At 44.4% G+C, this 27,144-nt stretch overlaps 1 protein-coding gene across 1 annotated transcript in view; it reads left to right on the forward strand.

Moving 5' to 3' along the window:
- The first annotated feature begins 7,605 nt into the window (after positions 1–7,605).
- The window catches only part of adamts10 (ADAM metallopeptidase with thrombospondin type 1 motif, 10), a 38,700-nt gene continuing 19,161 nt past the window's right edge, over positions 7,606–27,144 (forward strand). Inside the window, exons 1-12 of the mRNA XM_071545218.1 lie at positions 7,606–7,711; positions 11,929–12,059; positions 12,168–12,377; positions 15,125–15,293; positions 15,734–15,936; positions 17,151–17,234; positions 19,402–19,547; positions 21,393–21,436; positions 22,318–22,423; positions 24,856–25,002; positions 25,518–25,659; positions 26,673–26,780. Coding sequence (XP_071401319.1) covers positions 7,606–7,711; positions 11,929–12,059; positions 12,168–12,377; positions 15,125–15,293; positions 15,734–15,936; positions 17,151–17,234; positions 19,402–19,547; positions 21,393–21,436; positions 22,318–22,423; positions 24,856–25,002; positions 25,518–25,659; positions 26,673–26,780 — 1,596 coding nt within the window. The remainder of the gene's footprint in view (positions 7,712–11,928; positions 12,060–12,167; positions 12,378–15,124; positions 15,294–15,733; positions 15,937–17,150; positions 17,235–19,401; positions 19,548–21,392; positions 21,437–22,317; positions 22,424–24,855; positions 25,003–25,517; positions 25,660–26,672; positions 26,781–27,144) is intronic.

Consider the following 27,144-nt stretch of genomic DNA (forward strand, 5'->3'; position numbering starts at 1 on the left):
CCGTTTCCAAATATAAAGGACTGATAGACTCAACATTCAAGATGTAAGATTCAATAGTTTATTTCAGGTTGCTAGGAATGTGTGCTCTGGATAGACACAAGATAGCACATCACCATAACATAAAAATAAAATGAACTATAATATTCCTATAGTGTCACTGTGATGGTTTATAGCAACCTTATCATCATTTGTAAGATTTGTTGTTTTTTTTTACCTCCTATGATATCACTTTCTTTAATATTCCTCATAGGGACTTAATGTGTGTGTCTGTGGCACTCAGTAGTGAGTTTATAGTGACCTTAACGCACTTTGTTTTTATCTCCTATGTCATCATTGTCATCATTAATGTTCCTGTAGGGACTTCTACTTTTGATGTGATATATGTAATAAACTTTATTATAAGATTACTATAGTTCTTTTTGTTAGAGCACCCACATGCAGTACCCAAATTATAGCAGTACTGCCCCCCCTCCCCTCCCCACTTCCCCGACAACAGCTGCGGGATCCTGTTCCATCAAGTCAGCCAAAGATTGCCGAAGTAATACCGGAAATTAAGAGATTTTGCCTTCAAAATAAAAGTCTAAACGTTGTCATTTTTGGGGGGGGAAAAAGAATACCTAAATATCGGGTGTACAGAATGACAAACAGTAAAATTGACTTCCTCAAGGCGGTAGACATGATGCGTCCAAGTTGTCTGGTATATGTATTGTGTTTGCACAGGGCATTATTTTCAGTGGTGGCTGGCTGACTTGAGGTACTGAGCTCCAATTCTACAGCCTTAAGGAACAATTACACCACATCTATGGGTTTAAATTGATTTATTTCAAGTGGGACAGCCATATGTACACATTACATCTTGCATATGCCTTTTTGGCCATGACTATATGGTGTGAAAAGGATTGGTAGGGAAAAAAAAAATATTTTCATTTTTTTAATTTACTGCACATTCCTTCTTAAAGTGGTAATCTGTGAGATTCATGTTTTTTCTAATTTTAACTGCATGTTTGGTGCTTAGCGATCATTGCTGTGGTGTTTTTGCACTGCACTCCCCAGAGATCACTTGACAAATATTGTTACTATTAAGTAGCCTACTGTGTCCTACTGTGACATCTTTTTCCTTGGATTTTTTTGATGATGTGAGTTTCTGGATGCCCTGGTGGCTCAGTTGGCTGAAGCATGTTGTACCTTGTAACTGCAATGTCTCTCTCTTCATCTTTTCTGTCTCTCTCCACTGTCAACCATCAAATAAAGGCAAAATTTGGTACTTTGTATTAATAAAAAAAACATTGAGAACTTTTAAATTTTCATCCTTCAATTACTTTCTATATTCTTAGCGAAATGCTAAACGAGAAAGAAGACTGCAACAATCAGCTAGCTATCTGACAGTCTGACATGATAAACTAAATATATATGAACAATAACAAATATAACTGTTCAATAAAATACACTGAAAATCATAATAATTTGAATGTATCATGCAGTCCAAAGATTGAACTCTAGCATTGAAAAACAAGTATAAACCAAAGGAAGTGTCTCATCGCTGCTATTGTAGTCCGCTTTCCCCAATCATTAGCATTTGGTTAGCAACAACAGATTTTAAAACTAGCCATATAAAGATAAAAAATTCACAAAGGTGATGCAGGTGGATGTCCTCTAATCCATGGAACAAAACTTGGCCTAGTCCTATATCTCATGGAAATCCGTTTCCGTTTCCGTTTTTTTTTTTTTTTTTTTTTTTTAAACCCTGTTCACATTTTCCATTAGGATCTTGGACTAGCCTACACACCAGATGTTAAAGTATGGCATACAAAATGACGACTCCGCCTACACGCCTAAATTGCAACTTTGCAAATAAGGATTTTATTTTGAAGGTTGTAACCGGAAGTGTGCTCGTGTTTAATTGGAGGTGTCTTGACAGTGGTGCAACTCCTGGGTCCGGGGAGAAGAAGTTGAATCTCCTCAGTCACCCGCCGCCTCCTCTCCGCTCCTCCAGCCTGCAGACCGCTGCTGAGGACGGACTGCCGACAGAGGACGAGCTGCACGGGACACACACACACCGGACACTTCTGCAAGGAGGAAACGGAGTGGATTTCGCTACAGGGAAGGTAGGAAAGAGATCCCAACGTGAATTTCTCCTTTTTATGCACAACTCATGAAGAAAATGGTCATGACATGATGCTGGCATGGAGCGCTGTGTGCTATCCTCCACTTTTGTTGGCTCATTTCTCCTATAATCCTCCTGCAGGGACTCAGTGTGAGTGTGGTGCTTGATAGTGAGTTTATAGCGAGTTTATCCCACTTTGTAGTATTTTATGGTACTTTTAATCTCTTATGGTATCATACTATTCCTTTAATATTCCTCTAGGGACTTACTGTTTTGTTGTGATTTTTGTATAGTATCCTTATAACATTTATCATAGAATTACTGTAGCTCTTTTTCTTAGGGGCGGTCTTTTAAGTGGGGTTACTTATTTTAAGACATTATGCGACTTTAATTGTGTAATATGTCTGGGATCCCCTCATTGGCTGATCACAGGACAGTGTGCAGCCTGATGAGGGGATGATGTGGCCGACAGGCTCAGGTACAGAAGTGAAGGGTGGCATTGTGCCCTCCACCGGCTGGGGGAGCAACTAAACACAACCAGGAATGGCAGCAAAGATTGGCAGGTTCTCCCTTACAAAAAATAACTAAGTATTCCTATAATAAAGTTTAGATGATAAAACTGTAAACTCTATATAATATCCTACAGGAATGATAGGGATACCAAAGGAGATAAAGAATACCTTCAAGTATGATAAGATCATTATAAGCTCACTATTGAGCACCACAAACATACTGTAAGTAGCCTAGCCTATAATAATATTACAGGAATATTGTAGTGATACCAAAACTCTATATAAACTATATAATATCCTATAGGAATCAGATGGATACCAAAAGAGATAAAGAATATCATAAAGTATGATAAGGTCACTATAAACTCATTGCTGAGTACCACTATAAACTGTACACTATAAGTCCCTATAGGAATATTATAGTGATTTTTCATTAGTAGTAGCCTATTGTATCACAAGTACAGTAATGTACACATTCACAAGATTCATATTTATGACAAAATGATCTATATTCAAATCTGTGGTGCCTCTGCAGAACAGTAGAAATGATAGATGATGGGATAGTTTGATAAATGTATGTCTACTTTGCAGGATCCTGCAAGTTCCTGCATGCCTGCTTTTATCATGTAACCCTGTTTATAATTCATGTCTGGCATCTCAAAGGGAGATACCAGAATCTAATGGTTCATATCAACTGCGGTCATGTATTTGTAGTTGGCATCGGCTACTGGCACACATACCACCATCAGTTGGGTCTCTCAGGTCTTTGGATTTACACCATATGACCAAACAAATGAGGTTTTAAATATGTAAGAATCCCTTTAATATATGCGTCACAAAGCGTGGAGCATGCATACCTTTTGGTTAAAAAGTAGAGTGTCTGCAGAGAGGAGGATATGATATAACAAGACACAACCATCTGTACTATGTTCTCAGTGCTGCTGACCGATTCACTTCATGTCGAGTCAGCTCTCTCACAAAATATTGTTTCAGACTTGAGAGGCTCATTTTCAGAGTGAGGGGAGCGCATCCTAGGCTCTCCGCAAGGCCCAGCCTGTTTATGTTCCCACTTTTCATCTGCCCACTGTTTATTTGGGGAAATTGAGAGAGGAATGCCTGCCCCTCTCTCTCTCTCTCTCTCTCTCTCTCTCTCTCTCTCTCTCTCTCTCCACCAGGGAAAGCGACAGACAGAGAGAAAGAGAGTTTAGACTGAGATGTTTCCCTCCATTCCTGGTATTATTTCTATCACCTCATCTGTTGTTGGGCGCGCAGGGTTTGATGTGGAGATCCGTGTGAATCTGGACGGCCTTTGCAGGGCAGTTTTGAGGGAGCGATTGCTGCCAGAGCGACTGAAACACCACATCCAACTTGTGACATTCATCTTACAGGCCATTTGATCCCACAGCCTCATAGTCTTGCTAGAAAAAAAGAGAGGCCACACTGCCACATTCCCTCGAGCGTAATGAAATAATAAACTGAGCCTAAACCTGATTCATGAGCTATTCTCTGATCAAAGTGGAGACAGTGTATATATATGTGTGTGTGTGTGTGAGAGAGAGTGAGACAGAGAGAGAGACAGAGAGAGAGAGAGAGAGAGAGAGAGAGTGGGGGAGTGCTAGACTTTGTATGGTGTTTGAAGCAAAGCAAGGGACACTTAGCATCTGTTCACTCCACACAGACTTTACTTTGAGCCGGTCATATGGCTTTGATTAGTGTGCTAGTTTTCGGCTAGCTAGACTCTCCTTGGCAACAGTTGAAGACAAGGACAGTATAGATAGCTCCAGTCTGCACAAACGCACTGTGCTGTACATCCCACATCGCCACATGAAAAGCAGCAGTCACTATGGCAAGATGAGATGCTGAAAACCCCCCCCCCAAAAAAAACCTGACGTGTCAAAACGCTTCTGGGTCCACTGGCTTGATTACATCGCAACTTTGGCCCACCCTTCGATTCCCACCTAATTATCCCGAGCGCTCCAACTTCTCTCTCTCTCTCTCTCTCTCTCGCTTGTTAACAACGACCCCTTTCTTCTCCTCCTCTGTCTTTTTGCAAAAAAAATGATGATTGCGTTGCAATTGTGTGGCCTGTCCGCAGCTCCCTCCACTTTCCTCCTTGGCCGTGAGCGCAGCTATACGGTAGATATTCCTCTCGCTGTCAGAGGTTCTCCTCCAAGCAAAACACTAACTAGGGAGTCAGTCATAGCATATGGGCTCGCTTGGCCCGCTGACAAACATGACTTTTTTATTTAGAAAAGTGATATAGCCCAGAGGGAAAGTTTTGCACAACAGCCCGCGGAAGATGTATGACACAATCACCTCTGCGAGACGGCTTGCTCTTCGTTTAGCCGTGTTTTCACTGTAACGGAGCAGTCGTTTACCCAGAAGGCTGTGCGAGGCGGCGCAGTGTCGGAGGGGATCTTTGAAGGCAGTCCGCAAATCTTTTTAAGCAGCCTTGTTTAGGGCCGGCGTAGGGGGTCCAATCATCTGGTTTTGTCTAAATAAACACGATGAGAGCGAGAGCGTAATGAAAAGCATTTGATATCGAGCTGTGAGTTTAATAACCCCACGATAAATTGAGACTGGGAGCAGAAGTAATGAAAATAGAGAGGGAGGTTTTTTGGCTGAGCAGGAAATGACTGGGAGAAAGCCTGAGGGAGGGGGGAGAGAGAGAGAGAGAGAGAGAGAGAGAGAGAGAGAGAGAGAGTAAGAGAGACTTACAGTTGTTCCACGTATGAGGGAAGCAGCAACAGTACAAAGACCCCTCAGTGTTTTTAAGCTCGCTCTCCTTTCACTGTACCTTCCCAACGCCGCTTGCAACTCAGGGAAATGAGAGGCACATTAAGGCCTCCTTTCACATCTACTTTCATTCACACACACACACACACACACACACACACACACACAGACACAACCATTCCTCCACACTCAGTCGGTGTGTTAACATTCAAGAATGGCTCTCCCAGCTGGCCCGAACAGCTTACACTCCGCTGTCTCTCTTTCATTCCCCTTGGGCTTTTGCACTCTTTTTTTTTTCTCTTTTCAGGAGGCAACTTGTTCCCCTGCTCTCGTCACCAAAAGGTTTCCCATCTGCTTCCGATTACCTTTGGCTGCAGTTGGTTAGCCGCCAGCCATCTGGGCCAGTGTGGCGTCTCCGCTCGCTCTTCTCTCCCCAGACAGCGCTGAGGGAGGGATAGAGGGAGGGATAGAGGGAGGGAGGGAGGGAGAGAGAGAGAGAGAGGGATAAAGGCAGGGACAGAATGAGCTGGGTGGGCAGACTTGCTGGGAGTGAGGATATCAAGGGTTGGGTTTAGCTGACACTGCAGTCCATAGCCAGGAAACTGAGAGAAACAAGTCAAAGAGAAGGGCACCGATGAAACTGTGACTCCTCATCCTGGCTCGGGTCTGTTTTTGTAATGGGTAGTGTGGGTCTGAGGAAGTCATTATCCGTTGTTATTATAAAACAGACTAGCACTATGTTGGTCTCTAAGTAAAAACGAACTTAAAGCGGAATACCGCTCAATTAAAAAGTAACTTGCGGTTTACGTATAGCACAGGGCAGGCAAATTAGTAGTTCGGGATATGAACAAGTTTCTCCTTAAATTTGAAACCAGAGAACCGACATGTTAACCTGTGATGTCAGGCTGACTTTTAGCCTGGAACTGAACTGTCGCCTCCAAATGGTCATCATCCTGGATACTGTCACAGCCACTTCACTTTCTATGAAGCGGCTCGAGGGAGGAACAAACTTTTCTCTGTCAGCTCTGGCTTTGGGAAACAGTAATGAATGTTTGCTAACAGAGAAAAAAAACCTCTCTTGAGGGATCGAGAGAGCGTATTTCAAAGCTGAAATTCACCCTCATCTTTGCCGGAGATGTAAACAAGCTGCATATAGTCACTCATACCATCAGTCAGCTAGCCAGGAAGCCAGCCAATTAGTAAGCCGTACAGTCAGGCAGCCAGCCAGCAAGTCACTCAGCCATACAACCAACCAACACAGTCAGCCAGCGTAGCAGCGGTGGCAACCTGCTGCTTCTCTCAAATTGGCTCATTTTACCCCCAAAGCCTCTGACATAATACCCACTTCAAGCCCTGTTTGGGCATTAAGCACAGCTTTTTACAAGATCAATGCCTTCCTTTGTGTTTGAACTCTTTTTCCGGTGGGCAGACAGCTTAAAGAGAGAGGGGCCGGAGGGGGCGGAGGGGCCCCAGGTTGGGACCTGCTCTGTTGTCCCGGCTCATCAGAGTGAAAGACGCGCTGTTTGTCCCTCACAGAAGCCGTGATTGATTAGCTAAGAGAACGATGCGGAGGTGGGCGGCCCTTCACTGGACGCCGACTGTGAACTGGGTAGATTTGTCTGGTCAGAGAGAGGCTGCACGGGTCAGTGGGATCTCATGCTCTCTCTCTTGTTCTCTCCCTCCTCTTTGAGATGCAACCCAAAACTCTCTCTTCCTCTCTCCTACTATTTCTCCCTCTCTTTCTGTGTGTGCCTTCCCTCTCTTCGTCACTAAACTATTTCTCTTCTGCAGGGCGACAGAGAGGAGTCTGAACCCACCGACGCTGCTGAGCCCACTGGAAGCCCCCCTCCCCCTCCTCCCCACACACACCTCCCACTCCCTACTCTTCTCTCTCAGGACTTCTCCAGGAATCATCATCATCATCAGGCCAACAGGACAGACTGACTCGCCGACAGACTGTAGAGGCTGCTATGTCTTGCTGAACGAACCACTCTTCCTGCAAAATCCCCCCCAAAAGACACAGAGTAAGAGAGCGAGAGAGACTAAGACAGAGTGATAGACAGACAGAGAGAGAGAGAGAGAGAGAGAGAGCGCCCAGACTGTCTCTTCCAGCAGCAGCCATGGCCCCAGAGAGCGCTGAGCTGTCCCACTGCTAGGCGAGGGGGGCGTCCGAGAGGGCTGGAGACATGTTGGGACAGAGGCCCGGGGACCACTGCACTGAATCTCGTTACTATAGCAACTACTGTAGTAACCATGGAAACGCTATGGAGGACCCTGGCCTGCACTGTCATCGTCGCCATGGTTGCCACCGAGGTCGCAGGAGGTCACAGAGATGAGGAGCTCTCTCAGTCGTCACAAGGTGAGAGGAGGCGCTGCTGCTGCCTGAGACCCTGTAAGCCAAAACATCTGCTCCAGCAAGGCAAGGAGGGTATACGTAATCCTCAGGCTGACTCAGAGACCTGGGTTTAAAACACACACAATAAAGTCACAGACCTAATATCTTAGGTCCACGATCTGAATAGTGGCAAAAAATCGTTGGTTTATTTTCTATGATTTATATTCTGTGTTGTTTTGATTATTTTCAGTCATTGGTTGGGAATGTAAATTAGAAATGAGTCTACTTGACGAGAGTACTTTAATATATTTTAACGAGCCAGGTTCCCAGGGTGAAAGCTGTGTTTTTCATTTGGGCTGAAAACGTTTTAAAAACCTTTACTCTATGCTGCCCATGTTTGGAAGTTCAGAAGACGCTGCATCTTTTTTAGTTATCATTCATTTGGTAAGTGCGTATTTGATTTGCTTTGTTGTAATTTAAGGATCTAAATATGTACCGTAGCTGCTGTAATTGTTTTTATCTATTATCCACACACAGCGCTCAGCCGAGACATGTTGAGTGAAATTAACTGTGCCATACGTTACAGGTCTGACCCGGCTGTCTGACTGACTGAGGCACACTCCAGGCCTGTGGGTCTGGGCTGCTGAACTTGAACTCTGCTTTCACAAATCATGTCCTGTGGCACACGCAAGTGCCCCCCCCCCCCCCCCCACCTCACCACAGCAGTTTCTCTCTCTCTCTCTCTCTCTCTCTCTCTCTCTCTCTCTCTCTCTAAAGTTGGGCAGACCGAAAACCCCCCTAAGGCAGAGGCATAAATTCCCTGAGTGTCCGCGACTTGTCATCCAGAACAAGGCTGTGATTGTGTATTTCCTAAACTTAACCTCTGACCTCTGACATGTATCCCTCCCATCCAAACTCACAAAACCCCATAGAGGGCTGGGTTTGCACAGGTACAGATGGTCTGGTGTTTAACCCTTTGTGACCTGATCTTATCTCACGACTGTCTGAACGGGGAAGAATCGCATCGAATTAGACCTTCCTTGTCCCTTCCATGAAAAGGTCAGCTGTGTGTCACAAAAAGTAAAAAATCAGAGTTTCTATTTCTTTTGTAAATCCAATGCAGGCCTGGATTTATCTTGTTTTCTCATCCCAAGGGCATCACGGTACGCTGTATAATTTGTATACTTGTCTTCCATAAACAGCACAATATTACTATGTTCGGGGTGAGTGTGCATTGAATGGGCGGTGTTCACCTTCTGCAGTTAGAAAAATGACTCAAATGCATTGCAACGTCACTGCAAAGTTCTAACTCAAACTGTTATGTAACAAGTTGCAGATGAAATGTTTTGTTCAATACTTGATACTAACAACTGATTTATTGCACAAGCACATGTTGAGTCTGTGTCAAATGGGACCCAATTCAATGCTCTATCTCTCTCCATTTCTCTATCTTTATATTTCTCTGTCTGTCTTTCCTCTCTGGACTTGACTCCCATCCAGGCCTTGGCTGTTATCTTAACAGAAATGGTAACCCCTTTAAGTCATCTTAGATTAAAAGACTCCAAAACAGCACATGAAATAATGAGAAGATTGCTAAACGCATAGAATGCTTCTCTTGTGTTTTCTGGTCCCCTTCATGTCCAGCTGTGTGAAGTATATTTTGCTAGTGTCTGCGTGTTTATTTAAAAAGAGTGAGAGGACAAATGCAGACATGCTGCAGTTAGAGGTTTGGACTTTTTTGGCATTTTGTTTCTCTCTCTTTCATTCTTTCCCTTGTTCTGCTTTGAAAGAACCCAATAATGAGGTAAGCCACCAGGGCCATGGCATTAAGTCATTAGCATTGAGTATATACAGTATGTATATAACCTTCCCCCATACTCAGCACTTTGCAGCTCAGCCTCATAACTCAGCCAGTCATTTGTCCCAGCTGTGATGGGCAGACAAGAAAGAGAGACAGACAGGGAAAAAGACGGAGCGAACGGGTCTCTCCTTGTCCCTGTAATGAGGGGCAGACGTGCTCAGAGGAGACTTACGAGCAGGCGAGCTGCTGACAGGCCCTGTGGCGCTGCAGGCAGGCAGTCAGGCCGTCCCTCAGCAGAGATGGAGCCGTTATGGGAGCCAGCGGTGGATGAGCCCCTTCAGCTCCTCTCCACCTCCACTGCTCCTCTGTGCTGCCCAGACTGAAGACAGCTGTGGCACAGCTGGGGGAAAGACAGAGTAAGAGAGAGGGGAAGAGAGACAGAGAGAGACAGACAAAGCGAGAGTAAAGGAGGAAACAGCCCATCTAAGAGAGCTACAGTGAAAAGGGCCGCTGTTCTCATTTCCCACTGTTTTTTAAAAGGTTAATTTCTTCTAAAGCACTAAAATAAGTGGAGTCCTGAGCAGAGTGTAATGGTGGTTCTTTTCTAAAGGTGAGCTCTCCCTCCACCACTCACTATCTGCTGTAGAGTTGGGCCTGGGATGGAGGGAGGGACAGTTTTCCATCCAAAGTATTTCCACTGTTTTCACTTGGTGATAGCAGAAATCAGGGTGATGCCCTGCACATGGGTGGGCCCTCACCCCCCTGGGGGGCATGGGATTGCATTTATCAGTACAGAAGCTGCTGTACTGTGACCCTGCTGGCCAGACTGGGAGGGCCAACTGGTAAATTTAGCCAGCGTGTTTTCCACTCTCATTCTATATTTGCTTTGCTTTGCTTTGATGTCTATTCAGCTCCTTCAAATGCTGATTCAGTTGTCTAGGTGGGTTTGATGAACATATTAGTACCATTGGTACCATTGCAGTATTTGGGAAGATCCGTGATGGCTAGCTAGGTACTGTTGGGTGCGTCATTATTCAAAATATTAGGGCCACTCTTTTCATGAAGCACACTGATGAGATGAATCCAGGTAAAAGCAATGATCTCTTATTGATTTCCTGTTTTAAATCTATACCAATCACAAAGGAGGAGATGTAGGTAAAGAGAAGCAGACGAGTTAGAGTAGGATTTTAAGCTAGGATGGGAAGGAGTGAGGGAGGGAGGGATGTAAAGTCATAATATCTATTGTGTGTTCTTTGTTTTCTGTAAAGCAACAATGTTACTATAAATAACCTCGACTTGACTAAAGAGGGAAGGATGGATGGATGGATGGATGGATGAATAGATGGTTAGAGGCCTTATGAAAACAGTGGTGAAGCCCACCTACTGTGCCAGGCGGCCACACTCATTAGTCCACCAGGTTTAACAGGTGGCCCTGTCTGGCTGGATTACTGTGAGGCTCCAGACGGGGTCAGAGAGTAATGGATTACATGTCACAGGATTATTCATACACATAATTGAGGGAAAGAAGCATTTAGCTGGAATGCAGTTGTAAAAACAACTAACATGTTCATTATCTTGTTAAAATTGTTCAGATCGCAGACTCTTTTTTTGTTTTCATTAGAATACAGTTGTATGTGTGTGGGGTCTCATTAACTTCTTCCGAGGGGTTGAGTTATATCTACTTTATTAGGAGAGCGCCCTCCCTTCACTCTCTCCAGGAGCTTTTCCTGTGCTTCAAACGCTTGCCCAGGTTATGATAATACCACCTGCTTATGTGCTGCAGTTTGCGAGAGCAGGATGAATCTGCTGTGGGAAGTAGATCAGAGCTCATATGAAAGCAATGTTTCTGAAGGATGTGAGAGATAGGGAAAAGCAGCGAGGGGGTTTGTAGCGGTGCTTGCTGTTTATTTAAACCAGACCTACCCGTCGTATACAGAGCGGTTTTTCCCGGCGCGGAGCTCTCCAAGGCTGTCTCAGGAACTCTAATCTCTGGCTGTTTACTCTGTGTGGGAAGGGGCTGCTCCTCTACCAACCACAGCCAAAGGTTTGATGAAAACTGGGCTCATTTGCTGGTGACCTTTCCCCGTTAGTTAGCTGTCGCTGGCTGTTTGGAGCTGTGTGTGTTTGGACAATAAATCTCCACCAGGCCCCGGCACAGCCAGGGAGAGACAGGAAGTATACAGTTTCAGGGTTACCATGGCGACGGCCCTTTGGCCTCGTGGAGGAGGAGGGTTCAGAGTGGCGGGGGCTTGTGAGCTATGGACCAAAACGTCCTCAAGGTTCTCTCGCCAACTGGGTTACTTTTCTCTATAAAAAGCCTCATAACCTCATTCAAAATAAGCAACTCTCAAAGTCGATTAAAGTGAATTCTGGCTCTATAAAGTCCGCCTCTGATTTTGGTTTCATGTCTCTCTTATTGCCTGTCTGCCTCCCTCTCTAGCTGCGTTCCTGTCCAGCCTAGGCCAGTATGAGATTGCCATCCCAGTACGTGTAGGACCTGAGGGGGAAACCCTGGACACAAAAAACCACCGACGAAGGCGACGCAGCACTGAGGACAAGCCACCAGACACTGTATATACTCTACAGCTTTGATTTAGCTTCTTTTGTATAGGCAAAAAGGTGAATGATGTAATTCTTCTGCATTTCTTAAATTAAACTCTCTCTTTCTCTGCCTCTCAGCTCTTCTACCAGCTATCCACGCCACGCACCAACTTCCTGCTGAACCTGACGCTGCAGGGGGGCCTGCTGTCCCGGCAGTTCAGGGTGGAGTACTGGAGGAGAGGCCGACTAGCCTGGAGTCACCCCTACTCCCCCCACTGCCACTATGTAGGACACCTCCAAGACGAGCCGCACTCCAGCACAGTGGCCCTCAGCAACTGTAATGGCCTGGTAAGACTGGACCCTCCTTCTCTAATCCTCAGCCTCACCTTAATTTTTGCCCAAACCAACCCGTATATACCTATAACAGCAACATGGTCCTCAACAATTGTAATGGCCTTGACTGAAGTCTCAGATCCTCCTAACCCTTGCCTTATCTTAAAGGAAAAATCCACCCTAAAACACTGAAACACTGTTAAGTAAAAAAAAAAAAAAAAACTATTGGCGATGTGCCTTGCATTTCAGGGTCCATTTTGTTGTTTGGTGTATATTTCTTATTCCCGTGGATGGCCAAATGTAGACAACATGACGTTATGTGGAGATATTTCCTGCGCAACTAGAATGGAGTTTGATGGCAGAAAATATTGAACTATCTAAATCATATCTAAATAATGCCTTACCAGGCCCATTTCCATCACCATTTGCCTGCTGCACTGGTCACAGCTCATACTGTCACCTCAGCACGTCACAGCAGAGGACTGGCATCAGTTTGTTGGCACCCAGAGCTGAGAGCTCAAAGTGAGTTAATTTCTGAATCATTTGATACAGTATTCTTTTCATTTTGCCAGGCGAAAAGCATTTTCTTATAATCATAGTTCCCTGTGTCCCACTTCATCTCATAACAAATAGCAGGCCCCAGAATAACACTTGTATATACAGTTGAGGATTAGATGTGTTCACAAAGCGTTAATAAGCCGCACACGTAATTACTGTTGGTCAGACCAGCATGAGTAAATTCAACAGCGAATGGGCTGTGTGTCCAGAGGAGCATCACTAACTTCATTATGGGATTTGGTGCACTTTGAAAGCTCGCCGCGGTGAGTCGAGGGGAAACACTCACCCTGACCCCAGAGACCGGGGCCAACAGAGCTAACCAGAATCAAAGGAAGTGTTAGTGTATCTCTCTCCTTCTCACTCTCTCACTCTCTCTCTTTCTCTTTCTTTCTTTGTCTTTCTGTCTCTCACGCTCTCACGTGTGCCTGTGTGTGTATGTGTGTGTTGTGGGGTCCTGGACCCCTTCTCAGAGAGGTCCAGAGTTCACCCACAAAGGACCCTAATTGACACTGTGGGACAGTGTTTGTGGTGGGACAGTCTGAACACAGAGCGATATGATGATCATGTCAGATACAGTGTCAGGATGTGAGAGTATGATTTATTCACTGAACCGTTGATTTATAACTTGAGATGGACTTAGACCTCCACTTGTACTGCAGTAATGAGCTCAGGAGTGTATGAAATCACCGCATCTGGAATGCTATAGTGGCTTTATGTCCATGTTTATGGTGGAGAGTTGTACTTCACTGCTAGATAATGTAATAACTTGTCAAAATGTAATAAAAACGGCACACTAAATGGGTCAAAAATGTATTAAAACCTGTTACTGTATTAAATTGCTGGATAATGTAATAACAAGCGGATTTTAGAGGCCTAAGAGAAAACCAAAGCCATCAATTAAAGCAAATAAACACTGTCTAATTATAACTAGTATTTCCTTACGTGATTTTTAAAGTCTAACAACTCTGGTTGGTAAAGTGGGATGTTTAAATTTTAAAATTCAAAACTGCTCAATTTAGCCTTGGCCTTCCTGTTGTTAACCAGTGATTATTACTTCATAAGGGATTTAACATATTTTTAATTGATGATGTAATAACATTCACCAATTATGTAATAAGTGAAGTTGTTGGATTCTTCCTATTCTTACAGGATATTAATGGAATCATGATATTACATTGTTTATTATTACAATAAAAGTTTTTATTACATATTTAAAACATTTACAGGGACATTTTATTACATCTTGACAGTTAATAATTTATCCAGCAGCTATTACATTATCAGTTGCTACAGGCCTTGCAAGGGAGGTATAAATTACACAAACTGCGATATTAGCTCACTGATTGAGAGCTAATTGTATTGCCTCAAACTGAAAACACCTACCCCAGAAGCTTAATTGTCCTATAAATTTCAAGATTTCAGACTTCCGAGATGGAGCTTTTCTGAATGTAATGCTCATGATCAACACTGATAATGTTGCCTCTAAAACAAACAAGGTAGACAGATATCATAGATGGAGGGCAACCAATGCAATACTGAACACTGAGTTGAAGCTCTGATTTGTGGGAAGCTCAGAGGTTGTTATGAAGTCTCGTCTTCTGCACCTGTCAGTTCCCGAGCCATCAGCACCAGGTTATCCCTCACAGGGCCTCTGCTTCACCTCTGCCTTACCTCTGCTGCCCTGCTGCTCCTGGAGAAGAGCAGCAGCTAAAAGCCTACAGTGTAAATGTGGGGTTTAATGCCAAAATTCTCTCTCTCTCTCTCTCTATACATGTTGGAAAAAAACATTACCTGAAGTTCATCATTCAGTGTCTTTACAATATAGAGTATCTAATCTGTAAAAGTCTGTAGTCCTTGTCATCCAAAGACTATCAATGTTATAAATCACAACCATAGTGTGTGCTGTCAGTCATTTTCTAAGAGTAACTGCCACTTTTGTAAATGGTCTTTTCAATGGTGGACCATTTGGAATTAAACTCTTCAAATGTAAATGTATTGCCATGGTTATTGCTTGGTGGGTAATGTGTAGCCAGGTTGCCTGGCTGTATTGCTGCATTTTACTATGCATGTTTGGCAATGTCAGTGTTGGGTGTCTTTTGTGATATTTGTATGGTAATGGCAATGATCGGTCCTATTCTATTCTATTCTATTCTATTCTATTCTATTCTATTCTATTCTATTCTATTCCACCTCTGTCTCTGCAGCAGGGGGTGATTGTAGCAGGGGGAGAGGAGTACCTCATTGAGCCTCTGGTCCCACCAGAGAACCAGACCAAGATGGAGCGGGGGGAGAGGGCGGAGGGGCGCCCCCATGTGGTTTACAAGCGGTCATCGCTCCGCCACCAGTACATGGACCAGTCCTGTGGAGTCATCGGTAGGAAGGGATAAATTCAGGTCTTTTTAACTAGATTCACTGGTTTCTCTCTCTCTACAGACTGGCTGGAACAACCGCCCCAGTTGATCTGCTTAGTGGCCAGCAGTAGACGTTTGTGGTTGTACTGGACTGGTTGATCCCAGTTGTGAATGGGTGTGACTGAGTCTGTGTTACAGGGCGTTGCTGAAAACGAGCAAAAATGTTCTCAGAAAACCATCCCTTGACAAATAAAGGTTAAAAAAAACATCTAACATTGTAGTGTTGTGCCTCTATCATGCTCTATAGGAAATGCAAGTGTGTTGAGGCATCACTCTGCTTGCTTGGCAAAGTTGCCCAAATGTCGTGTTTTAGTGCATCATCATTACACTGCTGGCAAGTTAAAGCACATTACAATGCGTGTGTGTGTGTGTGTGTGTGTGTGTGTGTGTGATCCTGGTCAGATGAGAAGCCGGGGAAGGGCGCGTCATGGTGGCAGCGGACTCTGAAGACGCCTCCCCATCACGTCGGCCGCGGCCAGCTGCCTCTGAAGCGCTCAGTGAGCCGGGAGCGCTACGTGGAGACGCTGGTGGTCGCCGACAAGATGATGGTGGGCTACCATGGCCGCAGAGACATTGAGCAGTACATCCTGGCCGTCATGAATATTGTAAGTTTCACAACACAAAAGATGTATACGCACATTCCATAAAAATAGGTACCTGATGAAGATGATATGAGTCCATATCCATAGATGAAAGTATAATGGAATCAGTTTCCCAGAACTCTCCTGAGAGATGTTCGCTTTAGTGTGACAAAAGCAGTTGTGTTCTTGGTTTCTGAGTCAGACTGGGAGAGAAGACGTGGTGATGGATTAAGATGATGGTGCAAAACAAAGGAACGGCATGCGGTCGACTTGGAAACATTTTAGAGGAGACTGGCTGCAGACTCACGGATATTGTTGGGAAGAGCAGGAATGTCTGCTGCAACAAAAAGAAGTTTGAGTGCTTCTTTAATGCACAGAATTAGTCAGGAATTAGCTTGTAATTGTATTTAAAATAACATTTTCTTTGACTTAATGACATGAATAAGGTTTAAAGATATGTAAACACAAATTTGTAGGGCTTCTTTGATTTGTCCTAGTGGAGGCTGTGTTCTGATAAATATTTTAGGGTCAGACCCGAAGTAAAGCGGTTTTGTCTCACTTGCAGACGGCTTAGGTTGTATGTCATCATAGGCACTATTTCTGTCGCTGGGGATCACTTCACACACAGTCAGTGAATCACTTAAACCTATACACTCACACACACGTGTCTGGAATGTATTTAATGAATGGTTGGTCTCCTGTTATTGTTACGAAGCAGGTTGCATCCGGCCTGTTACACAATCTCTGTTACAAACTCTCTAGTGGTGTGATGCAAAATAGGCCAAATTACAGCAGCCACCAGTAATGACAAGTGTCTGAGTGGAGCTTCAGTGCTAGTGGTGGTGATAAGTGTCAGGCCTAGTGGTAAAATGTCGGCTCTTTTCAAGTCTGGTCTTTTCGTTTATTAGTATTGGTTTTACAGCTCTTTTTAAGATGTGTCTTTTCTCATAAACTAGTGGTTGGTCATCTATTTAAGATTGTTTTTCATGTCAAGTCATGCATCAGATTTTTTATGATTTTGTGTCTAGTGGTGGTATTTCATCTCTTTTGAAGCCTAGACTATTCTTGCCATGTAGAGGTTTATTACATTTATTTGACCTGGTTTCTTTCTTTGTCTGTTGCCAGTGTTTCAGTTCTTTCTGAGGCTGATTCATCTCTTGTGTTACTCTTGTTAATGTGCACTATTGGCGTATCAGCTGTTTTTAAGACTGGTCTTTTCTTGTTTCCCTGGAGGTCAGGTTGCCAAACTGTTCCAGGATTCTAGCCTGGGGAATGCAGTCAACATTGTGGTGACGCGGCTCATCCTGCTTATGGAAGACCAGGTAATAAACAGTTCCAACTGGCCTGTTTTGTATTGAACTGGACAGGATTACACTGGACAGCACTGTAGTCCTCTCCTCTCCTCTCCTCTCCTCTCCTCTCCTCTCCTCTCCTCTCCTCTCCTCTCCTCTCCTCAGTAAAGGCTTTGTAACCCTCCTGTCTCTCTCTCTCTCTGCTTGTCCTCATTACCTCTCTCTCTCTGTCCAGTCTGCACGAACCTCTTCCCTGGCCAGCGTCTATGAGCTCCTTGTTTGTGTCAAATTATTGGCTTAAGTGTCCTTCCTCCACCACTCCCAGTGGAGACCGAAAGTTTGTAAGTGGAACTGTGAGTGGTGGCTGTAATGCAAGCAGAGGGGAGGTGGAAGAGGAGAGGACGGAAGGGATGGATGGGGCGGAGGGGAGGAAGACAGGAGCGAGGAGAAGAGAGAGGAAGGGTGAGGTGAGAGGTGGGAAAGTCAGGGAATGAGGGGAGAGTTGTACCTGCCAGACAGAGCTGCTTTATGAGTGCGCTGCTTGTTACGGGCGCAGGCGGTGACCTCTCTGACCGCTGCTGTGACGCACGTTTAGGCCTCAGAAAAGTTCATGCAAAAATATCAGCGCCTAAATCTGAAGCGATGCGTTGGGGTGAGGCGTTCTCTGAAGCCTCGGTGTTTAACTTCAACCTGAAGTCGCCACCTCTTGTCACGTCCTCCTCTCCGGGAAGAGCAGCTGCTGCATTGGTGGCCGCTGATGGCATCCCGGCATCCCGCTTAACCAGACCGCATGCTGTGCAGCAGAGAGGGCAGATATACAGGGGATGCACAAACCCAAATGTGTCAAGTACACAGCATGCAACCTAGGCAACTGACCCGCAGAACACACCATTGGCATCCCAAATGAACCAAACCTCCTTGAGCTCTGCCCTCTATGGTCGCCAGCCTTTTTTTAACGTCCACCCTCTTTTTCTTATTACATATGATAGGAGACAGTGAATGGGGTTAAGAAATGGCACAGATTGAGAATCCACACCGCAGTTTAAGGCAGGAGTTGAACCCATCAAGTAAAAGTGCATGACCTTACCGGCATAGCACATGAAATCACTGAGCGATCTGGCTCCGCAGCCAGCCAGCCGCTGACCTTATTAGCCTGCCATTAACAGTGTGTGGTGAGACAGGGCGGCAGGTTGGGGTTACCCGCTGCATCCTAATGTTGACCTAATAGGGATCTGACAGATGAATCATACTGTATTAGAAGGGCATTACAGTGCGGCTTTGAGGTTTCCTCCATAGCTGTCTTATTAAGGAACATTCGTGATTCATACTATTCATACTGCCTAAAAATAAGCCCTATAATTTGCCCCTCGGATCTGGTCGTCATCTGACCGAGTAAAGAAAGGAATAAATAAATGTTAGGATCATTAGCGGTGGGCAGTATTAGTGTTGTTATTCTTATTGCATGGACCGTTGAGGTTGAGGTCGGGACAGGACTGAAAGTAGTCTCGCCGAGCGGTTCTGTTGTCGGTTTCCAGGTCTGAAAACGGCAAACTGCCCCTGGAAGAGAGAACCAGGCCAGCAGTGGGCCCAGAAATGAGGGACTGTGGGATGAGACAATTACTAGTTATGTCACCGCATGCATTCCTGGGTTACGAGCTCTAGCCAGCTGTGGCCAGCAGAGCCCTCCCTCCCCTTCCCCCCCGCTCAACCAGCGCTCTTATAATACTAGAAAGCGCCTTCCCTCTAATCCTCCTGCCTCGACAGTAGCCTCTTTGACACGGCGGAGCAGGGGTTCTTGAGCTTTTTCAACCTGGCACCCAGATTTTAGGAATGTATCCTCACTTTGGCACCCAATCTAATGAACATATGCTAGTACTCAGGTCATGTGGAAAACAAGACTGATAGTTGCAGAAACACTGCAATACAGGAAGACCTGGACTATGTGATCATAGCTTTTGTCTCTAACACTTTATTGGTCTCCTATTGTTGAATCCTCCTTTCTGATATTGGAATAACCATATCATATTACTAACTCATTTAAGTATCTTTGGGAACGTGCGTTCCAAAATAAAATGCTATGTAATCTTTGTCTTAGTCTTTCTGTTGTGCTTTAAGATTTAAATCCGTAATAATGACCCTATATTTTAGTTGCCTCATTTCCTTTAGAGTCTGTGTTTCCTCTCTGTGTCTCTACCAGCCAACGCTAGAGATCAACCACCACGCTGGGAAGTCTTTGGACAGCTTCTGTAAGTGGCAGAAAACCATCCAGCACCGGAGCAGCTATGGGAACGCCATACCAGACAACGGGATCGCTCACCACGACACCGCCGTGCTCATCACCAGGTCAGAGCGCCAAACAGACAAACCTGTCCCATGGAGACAAGCAGTGAAGGACACAATACTGACACTCAAGTGCTTGAATCAGAGGCTGGCCTATGCAAGTATACAGTATACTTTAAATGCAAAATCAATTATCCTAGGGTTATCCTAAGGTTTTCTTCTTTAAGCCAAAACAAGAAAGCTTTTCATCTTTTTTGAAGTATCCTGGATATATTACTTGTCATCATGACAAATGCCCACAGAGCACCCCATCAAATCACACCAGTTCAAAGCCACAACAGCCATACATTTACTCCCATCCAATGTAACAGTGCTAAAACCATATCAAATCCTCTCTATATATAACTCCCCGGGTTCACAGTGCTAAAAATGTGGAAAGCAAGGGGAAGCATTAGGCTTAATCATGATAATTTTATATTATACTGGCAAACGTTATAAGAGTGTTGTTGTAGCGGGCAGCTCCCCCAGCAACTGCTCCCCTACTCTCCAGGCGATTGTTGTCAATAAAAATGAGTTTAACCTGTTTGCCTGTTCAAATAAGGGTTAAAAGTAGTGTTCACTCTGAGCTGAATTCTTACATTCCCAATCCCTCTCCTCATTGCCTCTCATTTACGCCAAGTCCAAGTGAGTTGGGCTGTATCTTGTCCTGTCTGGGGTGACGAAAGCTGGGGCCGCTCTGCCCAGCTCAGCATCTGGAGAGCGAGAGTAAAAGAGAGATATGAGGAGGGAGCGAGAGACAAAGACAGATTTATATTTTTTTCAAAGGCAGCCGCCCAGAGAAAACGGAGAGACACCGTGAGAGGATGAGAGAGAGAGAGAGAGAGAGAGAGAGCAGAAATCAGAGCGAAACTGCCTTGAATCTGACAGCAGTAAGCTATGTCTCTCTCTCTCACGCTCTCTCTCTCTCTCTCTCACGCTCTCTCTCTCTCTTTCACTCTCTCTTTCTCCTCTTTCTCTCCTCTCTCTCCATCTCTCTCGCTGCACTCTCCCTTTCTTTTACTGCGGGTGGAAAACAGAAACAACAGCGGTAGACACGCAACAAACAGATACAACAGTGATACTATTGACTGAGGAATGTGCATCTGCAAACACCAGAACCGCTGTCTGTTCACAGTCATCTGCTGCCTGCCCCTCTGTGCTTTGTGTGAATGGGATGGGGCCGGGCAGAGCTGTCTATCTATAAGAGTTATGCCACTGAAATCACTAAGGCCACAAATAGTTTCCCATTCTTCCTGACCCAATGTGCAATAAGCAAATGTTGCAAGGCAGTAACTGGCTGCTGAGCTGTATTATTTTCTTGCAGGAGCTGGTTAACGATGAAATACAGAAATTTAAAAAAAGAAGTTATAGACCACTCAATGTCACAACTTTTTGATATATATGTATATATATGGTTTTGGTGCTGACTTTGTGAGAACAGCTTGGTTTTACGAAGGCCTTTATCAAGCGGAGGATGGAAACTGTCCAGACAGATGACACTGCAGTGACCATCCTTGATTTCCTGCTATTGTTCTTTAAAACGTATCAGTGTGCTATCAGTCCTGTCCACTGTCTGTCCATAGGCCTCAGTGTGTGTGTGTGTGTGTGTGTGTGTTTGTGAGTGTGTGTGCAAGTGTCTGTCTGTCCCTCTGTGCCAAAATCTGTGAATATGTGTCTGTGTCTACTGTGTCAGTTTGTGTGTGTCTCTTGTACAAAAGTGTGTGTGTCCGCATGTATACATGAGCGTGATAACATGCTGGATTTCATCTGCTGAATGCTTGTGTTTGTGTGTGTGTGTGTGTGTGTGTGCCAGGTTAGGGGTGCCTAACTGTAGTAAATAACTTGGTTTATTTTCCTTCCTGTTCGCAGGTACGACATTTGCATCTACAAGAACAAGCCCTGTGGAACCCTAGGTAACACTGCAGACTGCAGCGCACACACACACACACACACACACACACACACAGACACACAGAGCCCCACTGACACTCACACACATATACAGTGCACCGCCACAGAGCGACACCAATACACACTCACTCTCCCTCTCACACACACATGCACGTACGTATGCACACACACACACTCAGGGTGAAAGCAATTCATGATAAAAAAAAACTCAAACACTGGTCCCTTGTTGCAGAGTGTGTGACTGTGACTGTTTGTATGGTTCATGAACCTGCCCTCATTTCAACTCCCTCAGTAGAAGTGAATGGGATCAATATAGGGCCTACTGTTTTTTTTCCAATAAAGGACCACAATAAAAGTGATTTGAGTGCATCCTTGAGTTCATCCTTGATTGTCAGATGATTGTGTTTTATTTAATAATTGCCAAATAAACTAAAAACCCACAGTAGTCCCAATGTAGACTTTGCCCCACCTCTCTTTCACTAAAGTACAGATGTATTAGAAGGAGAGTACTGTATGAATTCCACTTTGTACCTGCTTGCTGTCCTGCTGCTGCACTTTAGCTCCACCCCCAAGAAGAATTGTTTAGAAAATCCTATAGTAATACAGTAATAATGCAGGATACGTGTGGAATGGGGGGACTTGCAAGTCTTGCTCTACCCAAGGGGCGTTCACGTTTTATAGATGAATGGAATGTCAACACATTTCAGTCTTCCAAACATTTCATTCTCCCAAATGAACCTCAATTACCCAGGAGTTAGATTAGCTGGGTTCTGCTGCATAGCAATCAAAACGTTTCCAGAAAAATACATACCATTGACGCTGTTATGGATGTAGGATACTCATACTCTGTGTGTGTGTGTGTGTGTGTGTGTGTGTGTGACAGGTTTGGCTCCTGTAGGAGGGATGTGTGAGCCAGAGAGGAGCTGCAGCATCAATGAGGACATTGGCCTGGCTACAGCCTTCACTATTGCCCACGAGATAGGACACACGTGGGTAACACACACACACACACACACACACACAGTGTAAACTACCTACAACCTCACCTTTTCAAGTTTCCTGAAGGTTTCCAGGCTCTGCACATTTTTGAAAAATAGATGGTATTTTTCTCTTTGTTACTCATTGACTTTTTTTTAAACATAAATCCCTTTGACCTTTTGGTTTCTAGCGAATCTTGTAAATATGCATAACTTTTAATGGATGGTCCTATTTCTGTGGCTGGGTTAGGGCCAGCTAAGTGAAATGAAAACATCTTGATAAGTTTGTACCTTCAGTTAACCAGACAGGCTGTTTAAGAACAAATTGATCTTCACTATTAGATTCTTGGAAAAGGCAAAAGACCGCCTGAGGAAGTAGGGGTGGATAGTTGAGGTTTTCAGACAGCCGAAAGGATTTCAAATCTCTTCGTCCTGGAATTTGTGTTCTTTTAAACAGTCTACAATAGTTGGAAACAGGAAAGGTGGGAATGATGGGGATGACATGTTAAAGAAGGGTTGGATTTAACTCCACAACGTTGCAAGTAGAGATCATGCATGTTGGGCTCAAGATCCACCAGGATGACTTAATGGTAGAGAAACATCTGCCCTGCTGAAGTGTCCTTAAGCAAGACAGTGAACCCCTACCGGGCTGCTGATCTGTAGCCAAACAAAAAGAAAATGCCCCTACAGGGACCAATAAAATATCACATTAGTAATTTAGAGTGTCTTTTATCCAGGTCTGGTCAGCGCTGACCCCACCCTCCGCAGAGAGATTGTCCTTAGATTACATCTCTACATCTCCAGAGAGCGTTTATGTAATCTATGAGTCATTTCCATCAATTGAGAATGTGTTAATAGCTTTATATTTTCTTTCAGTCATGGGCTATTTATATGCCAGTGGAACAAGTTACGTGTGGAGCGGGTACAGTATATCTCTTAGGGCCCAACCTCAGCACCTGGACACGGCTGTCTGTCTTTTCTGTCTAGGAAACGGTGTTTTACTCACTGGTTTGGCCTGGCACACAGCAACCAGCTGATCTGCCTCAGTTACTCACTCATACATATTTATCAGCCTGCAGGCTTTACTTCTGTCAGGCACACTGTAAATCACATGCACATCTCCTCGGGTCCATCCCAGTGGAAGAGGATTCTGATTTGATTCCACTTTCTTCCTCGATGTATTTTTGGGAAGTGGCGTATTTTCTGAGAGTAATTGAGTGTTCCATTTAGCGATGTGTGTATGCAGGCCTGGGAGGTATTTGGACAGATGGTGGATCCATCGCTGTCCTGCCTCCCTAATGGTTAGCGCAGGTAGCTTTTGAACTGCATGGGCTGCTGAGTGCTTAGATCCCCACGCTGTCTAGACAACATGACTGGGTTTTTAATAGTGTGCGGATTCATGTGTGTTGGTGTGTGATTGTGTGTGTGTGTGTGTGTGTGTGTGTGTGTATGTGTGTGTGTGTGTGTGTGTGTATGTGTCTGTACACCATCAGATCCCCCAGCCCCAGCAGAATCAACAGTTCCTTTTAATTGTCATATAAATTGTTTTTGTAGCATTACATTCAGTTTGGGTGCAGGCCCGTTTCTGGTGGGTGCCCACATGAAAAGATTACTGCCAGGTTTAAACAAGCCAGGGCAACACAGAGATTACTCCACTGGAGGATGAAAAGATTTAAGCACGCTACCTTATTTCATGCCTCAATCTCAGCTACTGTAAGTATTATCACTCTCTGTAGTGATGAAACAGTTGGGAGAATGACTGAATGGACCAGAAATAACTGTGCATCTTCCTACAATATGATAAATTGCCAGGATATGATGTCATTCATTTATCCCTTTGCCATGTCAAGTTGCGGATGAATAATTTCTTAGTCACGTGAAATATAACAAATAACCAGAACTTTATTCCAGGCCTGTGGTTCTCACTACTGCTGGTTTTCTATCCCATCTGGGACGATTTTGCACCTGGGATACCAGATGATCGCAATTAACTGCAATTAACTGCAGTTAATTGCAGTTAATTGCAGTTAATTGCAGTTAATTGTGATCACCTGGTGTCCCAGGTGTAAAATAGTCCCACAATTAGATGGCTAGAATGAAAACCAGCAGATGTGCGGGTCCCAACGACCAGGATTTAACGCTACTGTCGTAGGCTAATAGTAATGATGATGATAATGATACATCCGGCCATATATTTCTACCCCTATTCCTCAAGTCTTTGTCTTTACAGCCATGATACATGCATGTAGGCAATAGATTATAATGTAGATAAGCAGTTTTGACAATTGTGGTCAACACTCTTCTTTAATTCATACGTTTGTTTCTTAAATCCTACTCTCTTATCCACAGTGTTTTTGTTCCACTCTCCCTGTCATCCTGTCATGCATGCTGCTGCCCATCCACATGGCCTCAAAACGTTGTCCCTGTGTCATCATGGGCTTTAGGTTTGGGATGAACCATGACGGTGTGGGGAATGCCTGCGGCTCCCGCAGCCAGGAGACGGCCAAGCTGATGGCTGCCCACATCACCATGAAGACCAACCCCTTTGTCTGGTCCGCCTGCAGCCGGGATTACATCACCAACTTCCTGGAGTGAGTCAGCCTATCAGATATCCGCACAATAACAAATAATTCGGTAATTAGAGGTTTGGCAAAGGAAACTTCACTTGGATTACCATGTTGGTATAAACTGCTTGCAGGTCATAACAATAGTGTGGTTTTGACTTGAAGGAGTGATTTGTTCAGTTGAAATTACAGTTGTGGACGGATCAAGACAGTTGGCACTCTAATTTTTAACAATTTCACATCATGCTTAACCATTGCATTGTTTAAAATGAGTATATATTCCAACATTGGTTAGTTGTGTTTATTTCATTCATTCAACCATCCTCATTTAGATGGTCCAGCAATTTTAACTTTGGCACACAGATGGTTTGGTTTAAAAGTCGTCTAAGAACTAGTCGCAGTGGGATGCATACCAGTTTCACCTGCTCTGCTTTACCTGGACTATTCTCAGGACAAAGAACCATCTAAATATTGCCTGTAAACCACTCAGGAGTTGTAGTTTAATCTCAACCTTTTTTCTCCCTTCTGTTTGGTGTCTTTAGTTCAGGTATGGGTTCCTGTCTGAACAACATCCCTCCCAAGCAGGAGTTTGTGTACCCCACCACAGCCCCGGGACAGGCCTACGACGCAGACGAACAGTGCCGCTTCCAGTACGGCGTCAAATCTCGACAGTGTAAATACGGGGTGAGCGCTTTTTTCAGTCCGTTTCCCTCTTCTCATTCATCTTTCACCCTCCTTTCTCTTTCCTTCTCATCCCATCTCTTCCTCACCTGTGCCTTTCTGTTCAGGGTGGAAATTCTCCTATTTTCTTGACTTTGTAGTTTGTCTTTTGCCGTCATAAATCTGTCTCTCTCTCTCTATTATTACACCTCCTCGCTCTGGAGTATATTTAGCACATTGACACTTTTTCTTTTTCTCTCTACACCAGCCCTTCTGACATCTGGTCTATGGGTCAGGTGATTCATTGTGAACTAGTGTGTCTCTATAATTAGTTTATATTGACATACTCTGACAGCTTCTCTCTCTCTCTTTCTTTCGGTGTGTCTACCTCTCTCTTTCATTTCTCTTTTTCTTTCTTTCTCTTTTGCTGTGTCCGTCTTCCACCTCAAAATCTGTCTTTTACTCCCTCCTCTGACGTATTTTTGGCTGTCTGTTCTGATGGAACCAATATGATTCAGTCTTTTCGCTGACTTAATCTTGAGTGATAGTTATTTGTCCCACTGCTGACTGGATTTCTTCTTCTACACTGGTCACCTCATTCTAGTTGGTCTTACTGTGAAGACTTGAACAATCTTGCACTACCTTTACTGAATAGCATCTACTTTATTGGATGGTCAACTTTATGGGGCCAACTGCAGAGCGAAGGGACATCTGGAACGGCGTACTGCTTTATAGACTCATTATTATTGATACTATGTGGTAAGAGCATATGTATACAATAAAATGTAGCCCCCATATGTTAAAGCCATCGCCATAGCACCAGAGGGAGCAGAGAAGGAGGTGAACAAGAATCCGTCTGCCTTCTGCTCCATGGGTCAGCGCATCCATCATGGACTGGTGTCTCTATAATGAGTTTATATAGAAACACTCTGACAGCTTGTCTCTCTCTTTTGCTCTGTTCTCCTCTCTTTCTCTCTCTCTCTCGCTCTCTCTCCTTCCCATCTTTGTACTCCCCCCTCACTCACACACACACACAGGAAGTCTGCAGTGAACTGTGGTGCATGAGCAAGAGCAACCGCTGCATCACCAGCAGCATTCCCGCTGCGGAGGGAACCATCTGTCAGACCAACACCATCGAGAAGGGGGTAAATACTGGGATGAACCTTTATTAAAGGAGAAATCCACCCTAAAACACTTTCACTGCGTTAAAAAACAGTGGCCAAACATAGACGATGTGTTCAATAGCAGTCTAAAACATCAATGGTAAATGTCAGGTTTTGGTGTCAGTCCCTCAGAATCAAAGAGCAAGGGCTTCTTTCCAGACTCACTATTGAGAAATCCATTGTAGAAGAGACAGAGAGACCAATTTCTCCACTGACAGCAGACTCAATAGACCAGAATGCAATGCAGCCACAAGACATGTTGCGTTTTGAGTAAGAGACGAGACTCGTTTTTTCTGGACTGGAAAAACTCTATCTTGCTCTGTTGCTATCACTATCACTATTGCTC

Source organism: Centroberyx affinis, unplaced genomic scaffold, assembly GCF_046629955.1.
Source record: "Centroberyx affinis isolate AG114_WGS23_722 - 3 ecotype Tasmania unplaced genomic scaffold, CSIRO-AGI_Caff_v1 ptg004810l_1, whole genome shotgun sequence".
Classification (NCBI taxonomy): domain Eukaryota; kingdom Metazoa; phylum Chordata; class Actinopteri; order Beryciformes; family Berycidae; genus Centroberyx; species Centroberyx affinis.